This window comes from Camelus bactrianus, chromosome 5 (genome assembly GCF_048773025.1).
Source record: "Camelus bactrianus isolate YW-2024 breed Bactrian camel chromosome 5, ASM4877302v1, whole genome shotgun sequence".
Lineage (NCBI taxonomy): Eukaryota > Metazoa > Chordata > Mammalia > Artiodactyla > Camelidae > Camelus > Camelus bactrianus.
Window position 1 is genome coordinate 64,700,308 of NC_133543.1, and position 23,203 is coordinate 64,723,510.

The window sequence follows — 23,203 nt, forward strand, 5'->3', positions numbered from 1 at the left end:
TCATGTATAACTGAAAAATTGTGCTCTACACTGGAATTTGACACAAAATTGTAAAATGACTGTAACTCAAAAAAAAAGTCAAAAAAGAAAAAGAATGGGGCTATATCCTATATCCTTTAGATGTAAGTCATTATTCATAGACAAGTAGGCAAAATAACAACAGAGAATTTTACATGTATTTGTCAAGAGTATATAGTGTTTTTTATGTTCTACAAAAAAGCATTTTTATGTTCAATATTCAAATATTTTCTGATGTTAATAAAAATACATTTTCATAACTGAACTCCTTCCAATATTAAAGATAGCTCAGTACTTTTTGTATTTGAAGAGTGAGATATAGGCCTTCTGAATAAATGACCACATTTTGGTCTAATTTTCCCTGTGTAATTATTATGCCTTTTAGTTGAACTAAGTTTAGTTGTACCCTGATTGACAGTAAGATTTAAATCTTCTGGAAGTAAAGTATTTGATCTCCTGTTGTCCTCTCTTATTTGAGTACCAAGAGTCTTCTTTGACTTGTCGTTAGTACATTTACAGTCTTTGTTGATCTTCTGGCTTTGATCAGTGTGGTGTTTTTTACTGATACCTGAGTTTTCCATTCTAGTCGGACATACAATATTCTTGTGACCAATAGCAGGAAAAAATGTTTGAGAGTATATCTTCCCAGAGGATCCAGTGGGTAAATCTTGGAGATAGCTGGGGAAATGTTGGCTAACTTTATATTCATAGATTGATTTTCTTGAATTTGAATCATCTAATTTGATAGAGTATAGATCATTTATTGTTATACTCTGATAAGTATTTGTTGGACTTTGAGGTGTATTCAACTTTTCAGAATTATGTTGAGGTATGTTAGGTAAAATTCCAAGTCTATTTTGTTTTAAGATTAATCCAGTGCCAGGGATAAAAAGTTCTGGTTCTTCCTGTTTTGACAGATGAGTGATGCCTGTGTTTGGAACAGACTGATGTGCATGTCCATTCACTGCTGTATCACTCCAGGTTAAAGGGTTATATATAACTTGTCCGTCAATAGGGCATGAATTGCACTTGTGGAATAACCAACTGTCAATACATTTCCTATGAAACTTAAAAAAAAAGTTATAAGTTAATCAGAGATATATTATTTTATTTAAAACATATTATCCATGTAAATTTCCCCCAGTTTCATTATTGTGTTACTTTAAAAATGGTTTCACAAAATTGGAAGGTAATATAATTTATCAAGTTTTATGGAAGTATTTTGCAGAAGTTCTCTTAAAAATGTAACTGGTTATAGACTGATCTCCATTTTCCACATTAAAATGAAAAGGTGTCTATGAATACCATTTCTGCAATTTTGTTAAAAACTCACTACTTATTCAAGCCATTAATTTCACTGTTGCTTTCTAATGAATGAAAATTCTTAAATAATAAAAAAAGTCAGAGCCAACTAGAGTTGGGAATTCATATGATGATGGTAAGATATAGTGACAAATTATATTCTAGGGAAGAAAACAAAGAATCAGACATTTTAAGGGTGACTCAAAAGCTATAAAAATTTATTTATTCAAACAATTTTGTCTGAAAAAAAACCTGGTTACCAACTATATAGTGATCCAGCAATATTAGACTTTGATTCCAGTGAGTTTGTTTGAAAAAATAATAAAACTATGCCAAATTAAGCATTTCTGTTTCATCTAAAGAATCATAAAAATACATTAGAAAGTTAGTATTCTATAAGCTTGTTCTTTTCACAGGTAACTAAAATAGATAAAAGAATCTATCTTAAGGTGCCATTTTATCTTTCCTCAACAGTATATACAGAAATGAATCCTCATCAATAGTTCTCCATCCTTTGTGGGCAGAGCTGCCTTCTCAGTAGTATCTGTTCCAGCTTTCTACATGTACTGTTCAATTTGAACATCCCTGCTCATAATTCAACTGAAAAGTAAAAGGAGGGACTTAAATTGTCACTTTATTTGTGAAAACTAGCCCTACAGGGAAAGTCAAACCAAAATGATGTGACTTCTACCTTGTGAGTACATGGTAGCAATCTTGTATGTTGACCAAGACAAAATGCCTTCAAACAAAGTCGACACTGGTAGCCTGGAGCAAGCAGCTTACTACTCTTTGTGATCAGTAAGAGAGGCAGTGACTTTACCACATGTTTTGGTGTGTAAAGTTGGCTAAATGAGAATAAGCAGAGAGACATGAATGTTCATATGTAATTATAGGTCAGGAAATAATCAATAGCACAGGTAATAACCTCCTTATAAATAATGCAAGTGAACGCAATGCTTTCTAGAACTGAAGGTAGTAAATCTCGTACATTATAAAGTTAAAAAATCTATTGTATTGATCTTGAACAAGATCGATCCAATTTCAACATCAATTTCATATCAGAACAAAATTTAGTCATTTCAAATAAAAATACTAACTTGAATTTTTTTGATTTGCACTTTTTAACATTGAAACCAGAACAGAATTTTGGTGAGAAATCATATACTCAAATTATTTCAGTCTGAGCCAACACACAGGCTTGTGTTTAGAAAAATACAACCCAATTCACTTTGCCATCTGGTAGGGTATATGGTGCATAGTAAGCAACATTAAGTATTTCAGGCCACTATAATAAATTGGCAGATCATAATCTATGAGGAAACTCATTTCCCCTTGAGGCATATGCTTACTACTTCAGTACTGTTAGACAACGTTAATGTACTCTAAAAGTATCAATCCCATTTTTGTACAAAAAGTACCAACCAACATAACTAAGATTATACAATGTAAATTTGACGTCACTAAGCAACTGATAAAACAGCTAAAACAAATATTTAAAAACAAAATTTTCATTAAAAGGTTAGATGCATTCCTATAATTTGAAAGTCATTCAGAGTAAAGTTCAAACATATTCTTTAGAAAGGTTTATACTTCTCATTACTGTGCAGATACACTTCCAGCATGTTACAGAAATTGCTTTTACCAAGGTCATCTAATCGTCAACTAAAAAAAAAATCTGTGTGTTTTTATTATTTCAGGTTGTTAATCACTTTTTTTATCTTGAAACTCTCTCCTTTTATTTATTCCATTTTTCTGCCTAGAATGTCCCTCCACCCCTAATGTTCTCCTGCCTCCCCCTACAATAATCTAAACCATTCATTACACAATTTATCATTCTAATAGGTTGAAGTGTGATACGCAGCCAGGGCCAAGGGAAATGAAGATGGAAAGCCTTTAGATGGGCTCATTTTATACCCACAAGGCATTTTATGCCCCACAAGAACTGTGGTTTCTGAAGTGTGTGGAGAACCCACAAGGCATGGGCCAGATAGCCACTGGGTTGGACAGAAATACATGTATATATTTCCCCTCAGGTTTGTATCTACAATTCCAGATTAGCCCGGGCCTCGTTGGTACCTCACGTTCACTGGTCTCCATCTGAGTCTGCCTTGTGAGTTCACTGTCGCAGGGATTTAACCTCTTTTGCCAAAGAGGAAAGTATGTGTTTGTTTAACAGAAAATGTGAATCAAAAAAATCCCTTCCCTAAAAAAATGTATTATAATCCTATTTGTATGACTATGACTTTCTGTGAAACACGTAAATGTTGAAAGAGTGAGGGTGCTGGATGGTCACAGCAGATCATCTGTGGTTACTGTAGAGAGTGAACCATTTACCCTGTGGCGTTTACATGGTTTTCTATGCATACTAACTGCAAACCAGCACAAAAAATACATTTCTATCCAACCAGATAGAAATATATATATACACATACATATATATAAACAAGTACAATTTTTGTTTGGTTAATTATTGAAATTATCTTTTAAAAATTCTTTAATTTTATCCCATCCTTTTAAAATGATCTTTGTATATGTACCTAATATGTTAGTAATACACAGTATGTTTAATTTTCCTTAATTGATAAGAAGTATGACAAAAGGTCCGGACGCCTGTCCACTAGTAAAGAGCCTGAGTCTGGGTTCTGAAATACAGCCAGTTGCTCAGCACTCTTCTCCCACGGGGGTAGAGTAGAGGGAGAAAGAGGGGAAAAAGACGTCCTTCCCTTAGAGGTCAATTCAAAGCAAATTTCAAAGCTCCCTGTGTTTTTTCTTTATATAACGTATGTCAGTTTTAATTTTACATTTATTTAGATGATCACTTAATTACTGAGGAAACTACTATATCTCTAATACCTAGTATTATTGTTGGTAGAATTAATAATTATAATAGACAGCATTATTTGAATATTTACTATGTGTATTAATTCCACATGCACAAAATTTCTGAGACTGGTTTTATAATTATCTTCAGAATAATTATAATTATTCTGACTCCAGAGCCTTGCTCTTCACTTGAATACTGTAAAGTCACCTAGTACATATATACTCAATACATACATATTGAATAAAGAAATGAATAAAACTTATTTGAACTGAAAAATTATTTAAATATCCCAAGTCATACAAGAAATACAAATTTTACTGAGAATCTCACCCTTGCTTTTCTTGAAAGTGTGGCATCTTTTCTTCTATCTCATTTTTAATATCTGTATATTTTACAGTTTCATCTGATCTTTTTTCTAGTGATCTCCATCTTTGATTTCTCTTCTGTAATAGGTAAAAAGTGGATGTTATTTGCAAATCATGGAAATTTTAATCTGGTGAATAAAAATCAGTAGGCTGCATATCAATAACATAATAATGTAAATAAAGTAATGTGAATAAGGCCTCATCATTTAAAAATATATCTCTTGAACACATTAAAGAATTTACACATTATGAGTGAATCTAACACACTGTTACACAGCTACTATACCATTACTTTTTAAGGTAAAAATATTCATCTATTAATCGATAATGGTAATTGTGGATGTTTTATCTTGTGGAGTAAGTAGAAGGTAGCATTATTATTCAGCATCGGGAGATACTTGCTAAGTTCAAATGATGGCAATAAAATTCCATGAGTTTCACTATGCTGATGTAAGAAATTTTAAAACCATGAATGGTTGTCAGTAATATTGTATGTCATTTTGTTATGTTGAGATCTTGTTTAAAAATGAATTTTCAAGTTTGATGGCTGTAATTTCTATCCTTAAGATTTATGTATGATAGCATCAGACGTTTGCTACTGTGTTGGATTTTTATAAATTACCAATGTAAGAACCGATTGCCCATAAATCCTTATGAAAAAGAGTTCTCCAAAAATTATGGTTTTAGGTTTTTATTCAAACACAATCAGCTCTATTCTGGAGAGTTATGTAGTCTTATTATTAGATGATACTTAGATTTACAATAGGACAAATACAAATACTACATGAAATTCAAGGTGGATAGTGCACCTCACGAAATGTAAATGAGTGAGGAGGATGGCAGCAGCTGTCAAAACATTCCTGGCATAAGTGATATTCTATACATCTGGTACACCTAAAAATGCAAAATACACAAGAAAGAAAATCCAATTATTTTGATGCCTTTTGGTGAAAGATTCTAGTCAAAATTTCCTGGAAACTATGCAAATATACAAGGCTCATCTTAAGTCTCACCCTGTATTAGTCACCTGTTGCTACTGTAACAAATTACAACCAATTTAGCAGCTTAAACAACACTTTGTTATCTTACAGTTTTGTAGGTCAGAAGTGTGACATGGCTCTGGTTGGGTTTAAAATCAAGGGGTCTACAGAACTGCATTCCTTTTTGGACACTACAGAGGAGATCTGCTTCTCTGCCGTTTCCTCTTGAGGCTGCCCACCTTCCTTAGCTTAACTGTGGCCCTTTCTTCCATCTTCAAAGCAAGAGATGCAGCATCTCTCTGTGCCTTTCTTCCATAGTCACATATCTCTTTGAATCTCTACCCTGCCGCCCTCTTCCACTTTTAAGAACACTTGTGATTACACTGAGCCTAGGCAATCCAGGATAAACTCCCTATTTCAGGGTCAAATGATGTGTAACTTTAATTTCATCTGCAACCCTTTATTCTACAAGATGCAGCCTAACATACAGGTTTTGGGCATAAGGATGTTGATATATTTGGGAGGGCATTATTTTGCCTACCACATATCCTTATCATGAAGTCTTCCTGGAGTATCTTAGCTTTCATTTATCTCTTTCTCTAAATTCCATTAGGATCTACAGCCTATTAGATATTCTATTATTTGGTTACTCAGTGTTTTCCAATTATTTCATGAATGCTAGAGTTATACAGAGCAGAATACTTCTTGAAAACAAGAATTATATTATAGTCCCTCTCTTTCCTTACAAAATGGAAAAAGGTATATGCATAAAAAGTTAAAAAACTTCATTTTCCACAAAGCTCAATCTAAACATATTTTATGAACATTTTGCCACAAGCAAAGAAGTTTAATTTACATGTAGCAATATCCACCAAAAAATAACATTCCAAGCAAATAAACTTATTTTCTTACTTCGAAGAATTAGAAGACTATTTCCATGAGAAATCTGGGAAAATATAGCCTTTAGACATCTTAGAAGCATCAAGTATTAATTAATTAATTAATTATTATTATTATATATACATTCATGGGAGATTCTTAATAATTGTTTTTGGAATTAACTTCTTAAAAGATAAGTAGCTGTATTTTAAAACTATAATGAAGTAGGAACTGAAAAGCTCTCTAGTTTATCTTATCTCCTACTCAATCCATTCCTAAAACTACTGAAAATAGTTTTTTCAGGCTAATGACTGAAATTTTAGTACTTGAGGGAATAGAAGGAGGGTGAAATCACAAACGTTGGAAGTGAATTCTTTGATTTATGAAAGGAGATTGATATAGATGTGAATAATTTTGAGCCAAACCCATAGAGGAGAAGTTATTCTCCAAGATGAGTGAAGAGCAGCAGGAAGGCAGCAGAAGAGTGGAGAAAGCCTGCACTGAGAGGCAGTGGGAAGACTCATTGAGGGGACAGAAAGAGCAGTCGGAGGGCTCAGAGTGACAGAGGAGTGCACTGTCATTCACAAAATACTAAAAAGCAAGATCTGAGATAACTTCCCAAGGCTGACGTTAACCATCTCAGGAATACATCACTATAAAGACTGAACATTTTACGCTGTGGCTTCTCCTGTCCTCGTCCCGCACAGCAGTTCCTCCCAAACCCTTTACCACACGTAATTTTAGCTCCTTATTGTTTGTATCCACCCCCTTGAGAAAATTCAGACTGCTCAAACAATGGCTTCTACTACCAAATATCAAGTTTTTCCTTTTTCTAGAATTCCCTTTAACCAACATTTCTGAAACTAGCTCAAAACCTCCTGCTAAACCTTAAAAAAATTCTGCCCTTCTTAAGTGCAAATGCTCCTTTGGAGCCGCCTCAGGCTAGCTCTTTTCTAACAAAGACTTGCTAATGGTGCTCTGGTTGATTTACTTTTATGTGGCACGCTGAGAAAACAAAGGTCTAAAACAGTTCAGAGAAGAAAGGTACATTCACTGTTGGGGGTAATAAAAACAGTTCTATGGTTTTATGAGAGGGTTTTAAAAATATATTAATTGGACTTATCATATCATAACATAATTCCAGAAAGACTGAAAAGTAAGTTGATGCATTTTAGAAAAAATTTTAACAAAGATCAAAACAATGTACTTTTTTTCTTAACATACAGTTAACTTAAGATTTTAATTAAGGGGGGAGGGTATAGCTCAGTGGTGGAGCTCATGCCTAGCACACGGGAAGTCTGGGTTCAATCCCCAGCACCTCCGTTAAAAATAAATAAACCTAATTACCTCCCCCCTAGCAAAATTTTAAAAATTAAATAAATTTCAAAAAGTGTGTCTGGGGTAGGGGATATAGCTCAGTGGTAGAGCGTATGCTTGGCATACATGAGGTCCTGGGTTCAATCCCCAGTTTAAAAAAAAGAAAAAAAAAGATTTTAATTAAGAAAGCACAATTTCCCGAGCATGGCAATTAATTGATGTTTTATTATGGGAATTGTGGGAAAGTTTGAGGATTACTCAACAAGTAATGAAAATTGCTTTCTCTAATAAGTTTCTCATTGTTGTCATTGAGGTATAAGATACAAAAGAAAACAAAATATGCACACATTGCAATTTGGAATTGGGGGAACTTGTGTAATATTCAGTCAGTCTAGTCAATATCCCCCTGGCTTGATCCTGTGAGTTTTTGGCAATGATCTCATTGGTGGTTCAAGAATGTTATAGGGCGGCCCAGAGGGCTATCTAGCAGGGCTCTGAGCTTGGAAACTCACTTAGGCCAGACTACAAAGCCTGTGCCCAGAGCTTCCAGGGAAGGATGCTACTTCAGACTCTCAATCCAGACTGGAATTCAAAGCCAGAACCCTTGTGTGAATAAAGAAAATAAAACAATTGGAATTTCCGAGGTACTGGGCTGACACAGATCACCAGTCTGAAAATCCTAAATAAACAGCCATCTTTAAGGCAAACACACTATATAAAGGAGGAAAAGAAGACGGCTAAATGATTAGTACTCTAATATTCAAAGTTTCCTAAAATTAAAAAAGTTATAAAACATGTTTATAATTGTACTGATTGATACTTACTTATAACACTTTCCCTCAATAGGAAATTGTTCACAGTTATTGCAGGGAATTCCAAGGTGTTTATCTAGTCGTTCTTTCTCAGCTGCAGTCACAAGTTTGCTAGAGTTTTTGAATTCCTCTAAAATAAGTTTTAATGGAGCAAACTCTTTCCTACACAGAGGACATTTCAACATGGAAGTGTTTGATATCATATCCTGATAATTAGCTAAGATCTTCATGCATTTTATATGAATACTATTGCCACAGCCAAACCTGTTAGAAATAAAATTCAAGTTTACCATTTGTATACAGCAAAGTTATTATCTATATGTGTTTACATAAATAAGTTTTCTGTGCTACCATCTTTATTTCCCATAAAAATAGATTCTGAACTGATTCTCCAGATACAGTTTGATTAAACACTATCTCATCTATCTAATCTAATCTATCCTTAATTTAGTATATCAGAATTTTAAATAAAATCTCCCCCATTTCAATGAAATGGTGGTAAAAGATTTTGCATCATTATAATATTTTTCATATTTAAAGTGGGAGTGAATATAGTCTTAGAACAGAGGAAAATTATAATAATAATTATTTTTTAAATTAAAAGCATCAATCACGGAGGAATGTCACCTTATTTTTCTGGAAATCACACAGTATGTGATAGTACCCAATAAGTATCTGCTGAGAGAAATAATATTTGGGAAATAGTTAATAATTTTAAAATATGCAAAAGCAGCTATGTGAAAAAATACAATGTGGATGAAAATTTTGGCAAATAATCAGGAGAAAAAAAGAATTAAAAAGTTCAACATTAAATGGTTGCCCAAATTTTCCAAGTCCAACTTTCTAGTGTCTTGAAGAATAGTTGACTATAACACTCTCAATAAACATTTATGAATAAATGAAATTTTAAACTATTTAGGTTTAAAGATAAAATTTTGAAATGCTAGAGAGAATTTTTTTTAATCATTTTAAAGTACAATAATCTTTACTTCCAGAAAACTCTTTGTAACTACTCTAAGCCATGGCAAATATTCATGTGTATAAAACAAAAACATGAAAATTATCTATTTTAATAACTTAAAGTGAAAGTAGAGTTATTCTTTAACTTTCACTCTTTAAAACGTAGCCCAGAAATATTTAGAGCAAGAATAGGCCCTCTCACAACTTATATGTTAGGAAATAAAAGGAAGCCAATTAAATATAATTATTTAAATATGTATTGTTTCTCTATCACCGTGTTTCATAACATAATCAATTACAAACATATTAAATTAGAATATTTTTAATAAGTTTTTAGAATCCAAAAAAATAACATGTCACCTGCAAAAGGTGACAGGGAGCTTTTTCTCTAAAAGTACTTCTTGACAAATAGAGCAGATATCGTCAGAACCAATTTCCTTCTGTTTAATGTAACCATCTTCTTCAATCTGTGCACTTTCATTGTTCATTCCTTGTTGGGGAGTTTGAACTCGATGTATGCCCCGAAGCAAGTCGCTGATTTCTCCTTCCACAAGACCTAACTGCAAAGCAGCTAGTGATAAATTCCACAGTATTAAAATTCAGTGGCAAAACTGCAGATTTAGAAACAACTTAGGCGAAAGTTAGCATATCTTCCCAATTATCAGAAACACAATTTTGGTTGACATTTACCTCCTTTTTGTATTCCTTTCAGAGCCAGAAGATCATTTATTAAATAAGTGGAAGTTACCTCTTTTTTTCTCTTGTTACTGAAAAGAGTCAGTGCAACCAGTGCATTATAAACGTTTTGGATTAATTATATGATAGTGTTCATCCTTGGATTGGTGTTACAATCATGTCTTACATTTTGATCTGTTCTCTTATCCATAAACAAATATTTTTAAAACAACATACAGTAGTATTTAAAGAAATGTGCACAAACACATAAAGGGGAAGCGATACTTGAGTAGTTAGTGTAATTAATATTTTTAGATGAATAAATTAGTAAATAGATAATGAGAGCACAAGACTCAGTCGTGCCTTTTTTCTTGTCTCAGCTTTATGTCCCTACGAGAGTGTCTTGGTAGCCAAATCCTTCACAGATGGTCAGTATTCCTCGGGACAACCTATTAGGAACTATATACTGCCTGCACCCTTGGGATGTCCATTCTTTGACTTCTGAATTTTCTCCATCTTGCTGTCCTTATAAGAAATGGTGCACTAAGTGCATATAGTTTTGATCGGGGCATCCTACATCCCTTTATTCTCTGGCCCATCCCCATGCTCCTTCCCCTTCCCCTCTCCTTAACACGCCATAACTTAAATGCCAGCTATTGTTGGCCCCCCTGACTTCTATTCATTTTATACATTCTTTAATATATAGAGATTAAAAATTATTTACAAGATAATCAAAAGCTCCAATTTCTTTAAAAAGATTACCAATTAAATACTAATAATACTGAAAACATCATAGTTACATTTCAATACAGAAATCTCTGTTCCTTGTCTGAGGTGGGGTGGCGGGTGGAATGTAGGAGGGTATCATACTTTAATTAACCATTACTTTGGAGGATGAGGGCTATTTGTCACAGAGACACAGCAACATCTGCTCCCGAAAAAAATGAGGAGGAAAATAAGAGAACAAAAGATTTTGCTTTGGGGAGTAAAGATTCTCTGGGGCAGCAGATATATTGAAACATAAAATTTCATAAGAGGAGCTGGCCACAGACTGTTCTATATGGTATAACATGAATTGGAGAATCAAAGGGAGAAGCAAACTCTTTTGAAATTGATTTGGAAAAATTCATGTATGAGACTATGAAAGAATATTCTTTTATAGAGAAGAGTAAGATAATTAATTTTACCAGGTATCATAACGTATTATAAAAAACAATAAAATATGCAAGAATTCACCAAATAATAAAAATTATGAAATAAGGACAAAACGAAGCACTGTTCAATAGCTGTTATTGAGATAATGGGTTAGAAATATGGAGAAAATTTAATTAATTCAAACCAAATACCAACCTCCAATTTATACCAATACAACTATACATGGATGCCATAAGGAAGAATAAAAATAAAACAGAAAAACTAGCAGGAAAAAAATCTCCAAAATACTATGGGAGAAAGATAACTTTCAAAGTATTGAAACAATGTACATGAAAGGTAAAAATGGTCAGATTTAACAAGACACGAAAGTCAATATACATACCAAAATTGAATAAAACCATATAAAAAAGAATTATGGCATTAGGAAAATATTTTCAAAGAGGAGTAATCCCTATATTTAGGACAAATTTATAGTTTATTCCAAGAAATAAATAGGAAAAGTACAATTCACACATGCAGTAAAAATAGTAAACAAGGCAATATAAGATGTTCAATTTTATTAATGTCAAAGTGAGCTGAAATCAAAATGAGCCACAGACACAGAATTAAGCCTACTAAATAAGAAGCAATAAACAGAATGTTATGCTTTCTTTGCCTTATGTTATTTTCTTTTTCTGTTTAAAAAAGTTATTTCAGGGCCTTTTACTTCTTCTAAGGGTATGTTAGATGTATGGGAGAATGAAATCTATTTTCTTATCTAATTTACTAGGAATGAATAGATTACTATGAACCTTGTATCAGGCATTTTTTTCCACTTTGTGTGACTTAGTCTTTTTTTCTAATACTATAGAAAAATTATTAGCTTTTCAAAATATTTCTGTGTATCTTTATTTTCTTTGGAGACTTAAATACGCTTTTAATGTCTTTAATTTTATGCTTTTGTAATATGTTTAAATGTGCCTAAAAAAAGCAAAACTAGCAGAAAATTGATATATTGCTAAAATAATAAATCAGCAAAAATTTAAAAAAATAGGCAATACATATGGGTGACAGACATAAAAAATATTAATACTTAAAAAAGAAAAAAAAATCTCAAACTCCTAGATACAGAGAACAGATTGGTGGTTGCCAGAAGTGAGGACTAGGAGGTAGGAGAAATGCCTGAAGGTGGTCAAAAGGTACAAACTTCCAGTTATAAAACAAATAAGTCATGGGAACATAATGTATAGCATGGAGGCTACAGTTAATAGTACTGAATTGTATATTTGAAAGTTGCTAAGAGAATAACTAAAATTTTTCATCACAAGAAAAAAATTTGTAACTACATGTGGTAATGGATGTTAACTAGACTTACTGTGGTGATCATTTTGCAGCATAAACAAATATTGAATCACTAGGTTGTACATCCAAAACTAATATAATGTTATTTGTCAATTATATCTCAATAAAAAAACTTTTACTCTAAGATCCAGTTAATGAGACTTTAGGCTAAAGGAATAATTGAAAGAAAAAGTTTCATGTACAAAGAATATAACAGGTAGTTAGAAATAAATGCGTAACAATGGAAGAATGTTAAATAAATTATGATATACCATATTCAGTAGAATTTAAATAAAAATAATTTGTTTAAAATTCATTGATGACTTGAATTAGAGACTACAAAGCATTGAAAATATTGATAAAGTAACAGTGTGTGATAAAAGTAGAACACAGAATTCCCACAGACTATGAGGTCACAAAGTCAAAAAAGGAAAATAGAAAATAAAAATGTATTATATATTTGTGGTAGAAATTAAAATTTTTTTCCTTAATTATGTTTTTATTTTACCCATAAATATTTAATTGAAAAAAGGAACAGATGGCATTCACTAGACATTGTATTTAGAAGAAATCATTAAGTGGTAAATCTAGGTCTTGCTGGGAAATATTTGTTGGGTGATGGGAAAGAATATTGTGTTAAAAAATTGGTATCTTTATAAAAAGTTCCTAAGTAATCATCTTTGTAGGCCTTCAAAAATAAGAGAGTCTTAGGTTTCTGGTATGCAACACTAAGATACAAATAACTGTGTACACATTTGTTTTAGAAAAGAATATAAGTAATGTTCAAAACACTTCTGCTTCATTACTAGTGACCATCTCTATAATCATATACATGCTTTTCATAGTATTAATGAATAATTGCTTATAGCTTTCTTTGAATTACTTTAATTTTCATGTATGTTTGTTCTAGCTTTCATTAAAATAACAAATTTCAATATCAGTGAGACATACTTTCTTTGAATATTTGAGCACAAAAGATTTTCTCAATGTTGAATAACTAAAATTTATTTCAAATATGAGTATGAAAATTATTTTATTTTAGGAAGAAACAATTTTTCAAAATTAATATGTAGAATCAATTTTAAACATTAAAAAAATTCCCTACTACAGGGATATTTATAAAAAGACTAAGACATGGTTTCTGCCTTCAAGACTACAAAGGATAATATAGATTGATCCATATGAAATTGTTACTTTTGTAGATAAAAAAATCTAAATATTGGCAATTCATATGACTCAATTTATAGAAAATCACCTAGCAGAGATCCTGACTAATATGCAGTACAATAAATATTTGTTGAATGTAACTGGCTAGAGCTGCACTGTCCAATATGGTAGCCATTAGCCATATGTGACCATCCACTTGAAATGTGGATAGTGTGACTGAAAAACTGAATTTAAAATTTTTTAAATTTAAATTTAAATGGAAAACTGATAATCTATAGTTATTGGAAAATTTTTAAGTATGTTTATAACAATTTGGGTATTATGTGAATCTATTTTTCAACTGAATTATTTTATGATGTTTAAATGTAGATCAAGCATTTCCAATGAAACCATAGTGTCTGAGTTGAGATGCACTGTAAGCATAAAATACACAATGGATTTTAAACACCATGAAAAGACATTAAAATATCTCATAATTTTTATATTGATTACATGCTGACATGATAATATTTTGATGTAGTGGGTTAAATTAAAATATATTATTAAAACTAATCTTCTTGTTTCTTTTTACTTTTTATAATATGATTACTAGAAAATTACATACGTGATTCACATTGTATTTCTTTTGGCAGCCCCATTATAGAAGCTTGTGAAAATGATACAGAAAAGAGTGTAGAGAATAACTAAGACTTTGGAGAGGATGTGAACATTTAACTTTAGGTGCATAAAATGGAGAAATAGAGAAGAAAACTATATTATGAAATCATACAACCTAATGATTGTGTATGAAGGGATTGAGAGAGGGTGAAGTAGAGAGCAATGACATTTCAGAAAGAACCTTTTGTCTACAATGTGAAGGAGGAAGGAATAAAGTGTAGGTGCTAGAAACAAGGAGGCTGCAAAGAATAGTACTAAGGACCAATGAAGGTTGAACAAAGGTGAGAATGAGGATGGAGAGGTCAGATCACTGTTGAGAACTAGGTAGGATGTAACATAAACAGGATTTGTTTGTGAGAGAAGAGGTTGGAAGGATTTGTTTTGTGAGAGAAGAGGCTGGAAGAGATAAAAAGCATGGTGAATGCCGTGGTTTCTAGCTTTAGAGATCAGAGAAAAAGGAAAGCCAATAGTTGAGGTAGGGAATACTACTCATATGAGAAGAATTTAATATTTAAAATGCCTATGGGAACTCCAAAATTGTGCTGCCCAGAAGGCAGCTGGAAACACTGATCTGCTGATAAGATGTGGAGATCACTGGTATAGAGGTAATAGCTGGAGACAGAAACTATGAGACATGTCTAAGAAAATGTGTAGAGTGAGAGAAGAGCATAAAAGAAAAATCACTGTGAAACACTAATATTACTTTGTCATCTAGTAGAACTTTTAGATGTCTACTGTAATTGTACTTTTATAATAGTTGGGGGGAAAAGAACTTGCCTAAATAGAACAAATGCCCTGAATTGAAAAAAAATTGAAAACTGATTATCACGTCAATTATTTATGAATATTATAAACATTTATTAATAAATTTTAAAATGCTGCTGCAGTTCTTAGGTGGGTCTAATGTAGGTTAACTCTTTGCAGGAAACATTTCCACAGTGATAGCATCTTTATTCTAAAATGTACAAATCTAAATAACATGTAATACAATTATTTTTCTTTCTCTTTTATTTTTGAGGACTCTAGAATTTAAATTTAAAATTTAAAATGATAAAAAATTTCATATGCCTGCATTTAAATTCAACTTAGTTACAATATAAAAACTGTTTTACTCTAAAAATACATTTTTTGTATTAAAAACTTGTCAGTGAACATTTTTAAATGAAATTATGTATCACATCAACCATCTATTCCCAGGATCAGAAAAGTTAAATTGTTATTTTTCTCATAATTTAAATAAATTTGTGTACAGAAACTACTGTGAATCTTTGCTTAGAACACATGAGGGAAATTTCTTCTATGAATAACTAGCCATTATTTCACCCCATTTTTTATTGTGCCTTTTAATTTAAAGTGGCATATAAAGTCACATTTTTTTGTAAAATAGAAAGAAAAATGTTCCAACTGTCTTATGTTTAACAAACTAGGCTACAGATAGTTGTCAGATTTTCTAGAAAAGTAACTGTCTAAATTTAGAATATGTCTAAATAAAAAATTTTTAAATGTGTTAACTTCAAATTAGTAAACACACACACAAACACAACTTACATTCATGATTCCTTGGAAGCTTGAATTTTTTCAACAAGACCCTAATATTCAAAAGTAGGAAATCAAAATAAAACATTTATTTCTGACATAACCTCAATGGTATTATTTCACTTTAATATAGAATAGGAATGGCATTATTGAATTTACATTGCTGGAAGTGTTAGGGTTAAACTTAAAATTCTCATTAGTTTTCTGTTACAAGAATAGTTAAATTTATGTTTTAAAATAAGCTTACGTGAAAAAAATATGATATATGGAAACAAAAGACTTTATATTAAAGAGATTTCCAGAATGAGTCCACGTATTTTTTTATGACATGGAGTTGTTCACAGAGAGAGGTTAGTGAGGGAATCTAAGTATTCACAGTACTCCTTATAAATGTCCCTGGAAGTTTCCTACTACTGGAAATGAAGGAATTTACTACTTTAATGTATGATAGAAAAATATTTTCAATTATCACCAATTAAAATGGAGTATGACTTTTTTAAAAAGTGGGAAATATATATTAAATTCTTACTTAAATATATTAAGTATACTTTAGTGTATTAAATACTTGGATTATATTTCCATTTAGTTTATGGTAAATATACTGTAAAAAGTAAACTACATTACATAAAAATCAGAACAGAATGCCCTTACCCTGAGGAAGCTGGTATAAAGTAAAAATGGAAAAAATCTATTTTAAGTATAGTAATAATACCAAATTACAAGTTTTGAAAGGACTATTTTTATATTTTTATAATAACTAGAGCAGATAACATGTCAGTAGATGCTCAATAAAAACGGTTCAAAACAAAACAACAAAAAACTTGGTAAATGAAAGTATTAAAAATAACAGATATATACTGTTTTTTAACCTGTAAAGAAAAGCATTAGGAATATAAAACACCCATTTGTTTCTTAATTTCTTCTTTGAATTTTTTCCCCTTCAAATATGAATTATAAATATGCTACAATAATATAATTAGTGATTTGTTGATGTAAGTATAGTAGGTAAACAAAATTAATTGAGTTGGGGTTAAATTAAATGGGAAGATTTTTGTTTGTTTTTCATTTCTGGGATCTCCTATAAACAGGCTTCTGATTCTAGAGGAAAAAATTCAGATTTGACAGATACAATCTTCAGTGGAGTCCTACTTCTATTTTGAAAGATTCACAGTCAAATGCTTACAGAAAAGGAAAATAATGAAATTTTAAAAAATCGTAATGAACCATGTAATTATCATCAGTGATGAAATCATTGGATCATTGAATCAGGGAGTTTTTTCCCCTGTTTTATAGTTAGATTTCATATTTGTATGTAATGAAAAACTAAACATTGATTTTTTTTCTTATTAAAAACAACATTCCAAACATGCAAAGGTGGTAGTATGTTTCTTGACTTAAACCTCACTTAATTTCTGGAATAAAATAAAACACCCAAAGCTATATTGATAAAATATGACCATTTCCCTTTATATTTTCCCAACACCAAATTTCTTTAATCTTTTAGTACTCAAACCATGAAAAAGGCAAAACATATAATACACCAAGATGTTCCTTTGTGGAAGATTTTCATTACGAAGTCACTTACCAGCATATATGCTTACAAAGTTCCCCTCCTTTCAGAAATGTGGAACAGTTACAAACATGAGGATTTCCTAGAGAAACCTTTAAAAAAAAAATACTTAAAAGAAACTCTAGTTAATTTTTAGTTATAGAGTAAAATTAAGTTAATGGAAAATTATATTAAAAGAGATTTCAAGAGGTAATTTAGTTTAGGTGACTGCAAAAGGTTGAACATAGTCCATTGGGATATCTTAATTCTTGACACCAGTCTAATTTTTCACTTCCATATTCTTTGCCTTGCTCAGCAAATTGCATTGTCAGCTAAGACTGTTCTTAAGTGACCTACATTTAGGCACGTGAAAAGAAATCTAATTTTAAAGTTTTAAAAAAATGTATAAATTTCTTAAAGAAGATTCTACTTTGCAGCAAGGCTAAAGACTTTTTGTAAAGAAGCTCATCTGAGGCTTGACTTGTGCAATTGAATTGGTGGGTTTAATTTTATTCAAGACTAATTTTATTCACCAAGTCTGTATTAGCTTAAACTATTTATTAAATGCCGTTAAGTGTTGTAAACAACAAAATGAAAAAAGGATGTCTTAAATAAGCACAGATTAGTCATTTGTATTTAGTACTTAAAATGCATAACATTAAATTGAAAATTTCCAAGTCAACTCCCCAGAATTAGAGCAGTGGCTGACTTATGAGTGGTGAGAGTAAGATAAGCGAATATGAAATACCTGTGGTCTTTCAGCAAAATTAAAAAACTTTTTATTTATTAAGACCTTTCCAAGACATCGCCATTTAGGCCATAGTTTTAAAAAGTCTTCTTAGAGCTTCAAAGGGACTAAAAAGTGAAGACAACCTGATTTTATTTATTTAGCAATCTGTAAACATACTGTAGGATTTTCATTTCGTTTGAGTTACAGGGCTAGTGACTGCTAACGGATCTGAGAACGCATGTCAATGCAAATCATATATTCATATAAAACGCCTCACTTTTTCAAGCCCAAAGATAAAGGGAGATCATCTTAGAAGAGCTGGATGCGATTTGGAGTCCTAACATCCAATAATGTAACTTTTCTAACAAATACTATTTCCCTTTGCAATTTGCACATCTTCAGAGTCTGGGACACTCGCAGGTAGAGTTCGGCAGCGAGTGGCTACATACAGGGTGGACCTGGGGGGGACCGGGCAGGTCGGCCCAGCGGAGAGCTGACGCGAGTTGGGGGCGGTAGTTACTCGGAAATCCTTGTTTTCCGGCTCCTCCTCCCTCAGCAGGAAGGCGGTGGGGCCCATCTCTCCTAGGAGGTAGATGCTGCTGCTCAGCGCCTCGTCTTGTCGCCTGCTGAGGCGGTCGCTCAAGTGTCTTCTTCTTTCTGAGGCCTTATTGCCTCCACGGAGCATCTTCCCTGGGTGCCGGTGAAGGCGGCCCCTCAGCGAAGCTCTCGGAGTCGCTCGCTTGTCTCCATGACAACCGCGTGCCTGCCGGTTGCCTTGGTGACAGTGGTTGAGATCCGCAATGTCCCGGCGTGCCTTGCGCCGAGGTGTCGCTTCCACAGCTCATACCGGCTTCCACTCCTAACAGAAGCGACGCTCCTAACTGAGCAGTGTTTCTAATACTCAACTGGGTGATTTAAAACCTGGCGGCTGAAAAGACCGCTGTCAAATCTCTCGCGTTCCTTCTGCTGGTTCTTCGCAGGCAGGGCTCGTGAATTCTGTGTTAGGACAGTCGCACAGCAGGGTTACACTTTGGGCTCTGGATGCTAAAGTTATCCTGTGATGATTCATCATTTTTATGAGAAAGCCCAGAATGACTGTTGACATTCAATAATATTCCACAAACATTCCTGGATTGCTCTTTATATGCATATTCTGAATGAGTCTCTGGGAGAAGATCAAAGATGTAGAAGATAGGAGTCGTGTGTGTGTGTGTGTGTGTGTGTGTGTGTGTGTGTGTGTGTGTGTGTGTGTGTGTGTGTGTGTGTGTGGTGGGGATGGTCTTTAAATGAGGGGAGTGCCTCTAAATTGCTTGTTTGGGGAGGATGGGTGTTGAATCCCTATTTAAGGAATAAGATTTTTAAGGTATGCAGTGTTGACTCAATACTTCGAATTGTCTATGAGCTTTGTTACTACGTTCTGGGGGAGAGCTGTAATAAAGTATGAGTCAAGTAAAGAAGCTATATTACTGGAATCTCTTTTTAAAAAAAAAAAACTGAAATCAGGAAATAACCATTCGGTGGCCCAGTAACATAAAGATAGGGGATATTTGTCCCATTTTATCATGGGAGTAAGTCACAACTGGATTACATCGAGACCAGGAAGGAGAAATGGCCAAGAACCACCATATGAAAGATGATGAGAAATGGCAGCTTTCACATGTGAGACATCTGGATAAACAGCATCCAAGATTAACTTAACTAAATTTTATCTCTATTCTCCTTTTCTGACCATTAACAATTTACATACATACCACCATACTCCCAACACTACATCATTTTAATGGTGGTAGATGTAAAACATTATACATTAAGAAAAAACCTAGTATTGAAATCAAAAAAGCTTATCAATTGAATTCACTTGTTTTATTTATTAATATTTAAAAACAAAATAAATGACAATCTACACATTCTATATAACAAGATGAGTAAGGTTTCAGAGGGAAGGCAATTTATTCAATCACCATTCTCTCCTCTCTCTTTCTCTCTCCATATACATACATATATATCTTCATATATTGTATATCTCCATATATATTACATATATATTATGTATATATAGTTATTTAAGAATTATCTTGAAGAGAATAAAAAAATAGCAAATAACTATTAAAAACTACTGTTTTACTTATTATAATTAGATAATACTTGCTACATGTGTAAGTGATAATAAGCACCATTTTAAAAAGGTCACATCTTTAAGACACAATTGTCATGTCAACTGAATATAAGTTCATGAATACTGTTTTGGGGGATGACAAAAGTTATAGTATTCATACTTTCATAGAAATTAAAAAGAGAAAGCACAGATTGCTAGACAGAACTTTAGTCTAACTGTAAGACATTTGTTTTTGTTTCTGTCAGTTAAGACTTTAAAAACATTTATATAGCCAGGTGACTATCCCATACGTTTGCTTCATCCCTTAAGAGTGTGTGACAGGGGTAATATTTTGCAAATATTAAATCAGGGAATTAAATTTCTCCCTTAAATTCACAGTGTTCCCCTCTAAGTTACATTCTGAAGTATATTGCCCCAGGGAAGAGGGAAGTGGTTAGTACTAGAAAGTCACTGATAAGCTTTGCATTTCATGAATTAAGTTTTAGCCCTTTTAGCGGTACAATTTGGTCATGAAAGACAGGAATTTAAAAAATTATTATAGCTCCAGATTAAGATATAAAAAACTGGGCATAGAGTATTAGACCTTGGAATTGTATGTGAGGGAATGCCCCATGGGGATGAGAAGAGTAACAGAAATCAGTGGAAAAAGTCAGCTGCTCATCTCAACGTGAGAGTGCATGCGTGCGTGCGTGCATGCGTGTGTGTGTGTGTGTGTGTGTGTGTGTGTGTGTTGGGGTAAGGGTGGGAGTAGGAGGAGGGATGGATTGAAAAAACGAGCTTAGTTTGGAAAGATTGAGAACATCTGTGTGTGTGTGTGTGTGTGTGTGTAGTGTGCTTGTGCTTAGTTCTGGAAGTGTTAGGGAGGTGCAGGCTGCTAGGAAATGTCAGCTTCTGGCTTAGTGCCCTCACACGTGACAAGCAACATTCAGAGGTGCTAGTGGAAGACAGGTAAATGGACTGGATGTAACGCCCTGCTTCTCAACGGGTAAAGATATACAATGAATATATGAATTTGTATTTACCTCTAGAGAATAGGCACAAAAGAAAGGCAAAATACGAGTGGATACAAAAAGGATGCAGAACTCAGTGGCTTAAAACTGGAAGCAAATAGAACCAAAGACTCCACTAGGAGATACCACCATGATACTGATCATTAAAAAAAAAAAGTCAGATAGGTCCAGTCACAAGTCAGTGTCAGCAACAGTTAGTTAACAGTGGCCACACATCAGAAGTGACCAGCAAGAATCCAGGGGACCTTGTATGATTTCAAAGTCCTCATCTTTGTCATCAGACACAAGGTTATGTAAGCCTCACTTTCCTCATACACTCATACACATTGTGAAGAGGAATAGGGGATGGGTAGAAATCTGAAATGCTAAGCTTTTTATCCTTTATTGTGACCAAGGTAGCCTTAATATTCCTCTCATCTTGACTAAACTTCAGACAAACTTCTTCCTGACTTTAGGTTTCTGACTTCCCTTTTCTTAAAGCACTTACTTTAGAAAGCTTTCAATTGTAAATTCTTTCTCTGCCCCTTTGAGATGTAGATCTTCTTCCAGACTTTTGCCAGTTTTACAATCCAGTAATGTCTTTCTCAGGAACCCGTGAGCCATCCCTTTGAAATAAAATCTAGAAAAGTATTGCCCCTCCCATTTTTTTTTTTTTTTTTAAGTGTAGAGCCTCGCTTCCATAATTACCAAATAGTAAACACAAATGGCCTAATCACATTGACTGATCTTAACCCTTAATGTCCTCCAGTAGTTTTCCACTAGCTCATTTCAGGTTTCAAAACTCCTTTCTTTTGTTTCAGTATAACTGAGGTCAGTCTTTATCCCCTGCTGTAAGGTCTTGAATAGACTTCCTTGACTGCTTAACTCTGCCAGTGCAATTGTTCTTTGGTAATAGATAACATTTATCTAGAAGATTTTATTAAATCACACTAGTTTACTAAGTTCTGCCTTCTCCCTTCTCCCCCTCGCCATGATTAAAGGGAGTAGTGGCTAGCAAAGGTGATTGGATCATTTATAGAGAAAACATACTTCAATATTTTGCTCACCTAAGCCTAATAAAATAAATTTGCAACCAACTATGAATGTGATTGATACTTTTAGTTTAAGATGCAAGACTGAGTAGTTAGTTCCTTTTCCATCTGAAGAACCTATGAAAATAATAATAAAAAGTTTCAACTTCTGATATGAAAGAGAACTACAGACGGCTGAGATAGGCAGAATTCTAAGATTCTCTCCAATGACCTTTGCCCTTGAATAATTCCCTCCCCTATGAATATGTCATATTACATGGCAAAAGAGATTTTGCAGATGTAATTAAGTTTACTAATTAGTTGACTGAGTTAATAAAAAGGAGATAATTTGGGTCATCCTAATCTGATCACACAAATCCTTTAAAAGCAGAGCATTTTCTTTGTCTTGTGGCAGAAGGAGAGGCCTGATTTGAAACCTGATTTTCCCAGTTGGCCTTGCAGTGGAGGGGGTGATGTGATAAAGAATATAGGGGGCCTCTGGAAGAAGAGAGAAGCCTCTGACTGACAGCCAGAAGGGAAATGGGGACCTTAGACCTTAGCAACAAGAAACTAAATTTTGCAAGCAACCTGAATGAGGTTGAAATCAGATTCTTCCCCAGAGCTTCCCAATAAGACTACAGTCTAGCTGACACCTTGATTTTGGTCTTTTAAAAGCCTGAGCAGAGAAACTAGTCAGGCCTGCCTGGACTATAGACCTGTAAACTAATAAATGGGTGTTGTTTTAAGCCACTAAGTTTATGGTAATTTTTCACACCACAATAGAGAATGAATTGGCAAATTTCAACAAACTACCAGAACAT

General features: G+C 33.1%; 1 protein-coding gene across 1 annotated transcript; it reads right to left on the reverse strand.

Annotated features, from left to right (window-relative positions):
• Positions 1–185: 185 nt before the first annotated feature.
• On the reverse strand, positions 186–19,359 carry ZSWIM2 (zinc finger SWIM-type containing 2). Its single transcript, XM_010960015.3, has 9 exons — positions 18,767–19,359; positions 17,553–17,629; positions 15,980–16,020; positions 9,818–10,028; positions 8,510–8,761; positions 5,319–5,403; positions 4,475–4,587; positions 2,012–2,165; positions 186–1,085 (listed from the first exon to the last, which is right to left on the reverse strand). Exons 1-9 carry the CDS (start codon positions 18,929–18,931, stop codon positions 273–275), a joined length of 1,911 nt encoding a protein of 636 aa, XP_010958317.3. The 5' UTR covers positions 18,932–19,359; the 3' UTR covers positions 186–272.
• Positions 19,360–23,203: the final 3,844 nt, after the last annotated feature.

What these genes read in the sequence shown, in the direction of transcription:
- ZSWIM2 (XM_010960015.3), bottom strand. Translation starts at nt 18,931, where the DNA reads ATGCTCCGTGGAGGCAATAAGGCCTCAGAAAGAAGAAGACACTTGAGC. An exon ending in ATTGAGGGAAAGTGTTATAA is followed by an intron (nt 5,404 to 8,509) that starts GTAAGTATCAAT and finishes TTGCATTTTTAG; the next exon opens with GTGTACCAGATGTATAGAAT. An exon ending in CACTTTCAAGAAAAGCAAGG is followed by an intron (nt 2,166 to 4,474) that starts GTGAGATTCTCA and finishes ATTCTCATTTAG; the next exon opens with CCAACTTTACACACCAAAAC.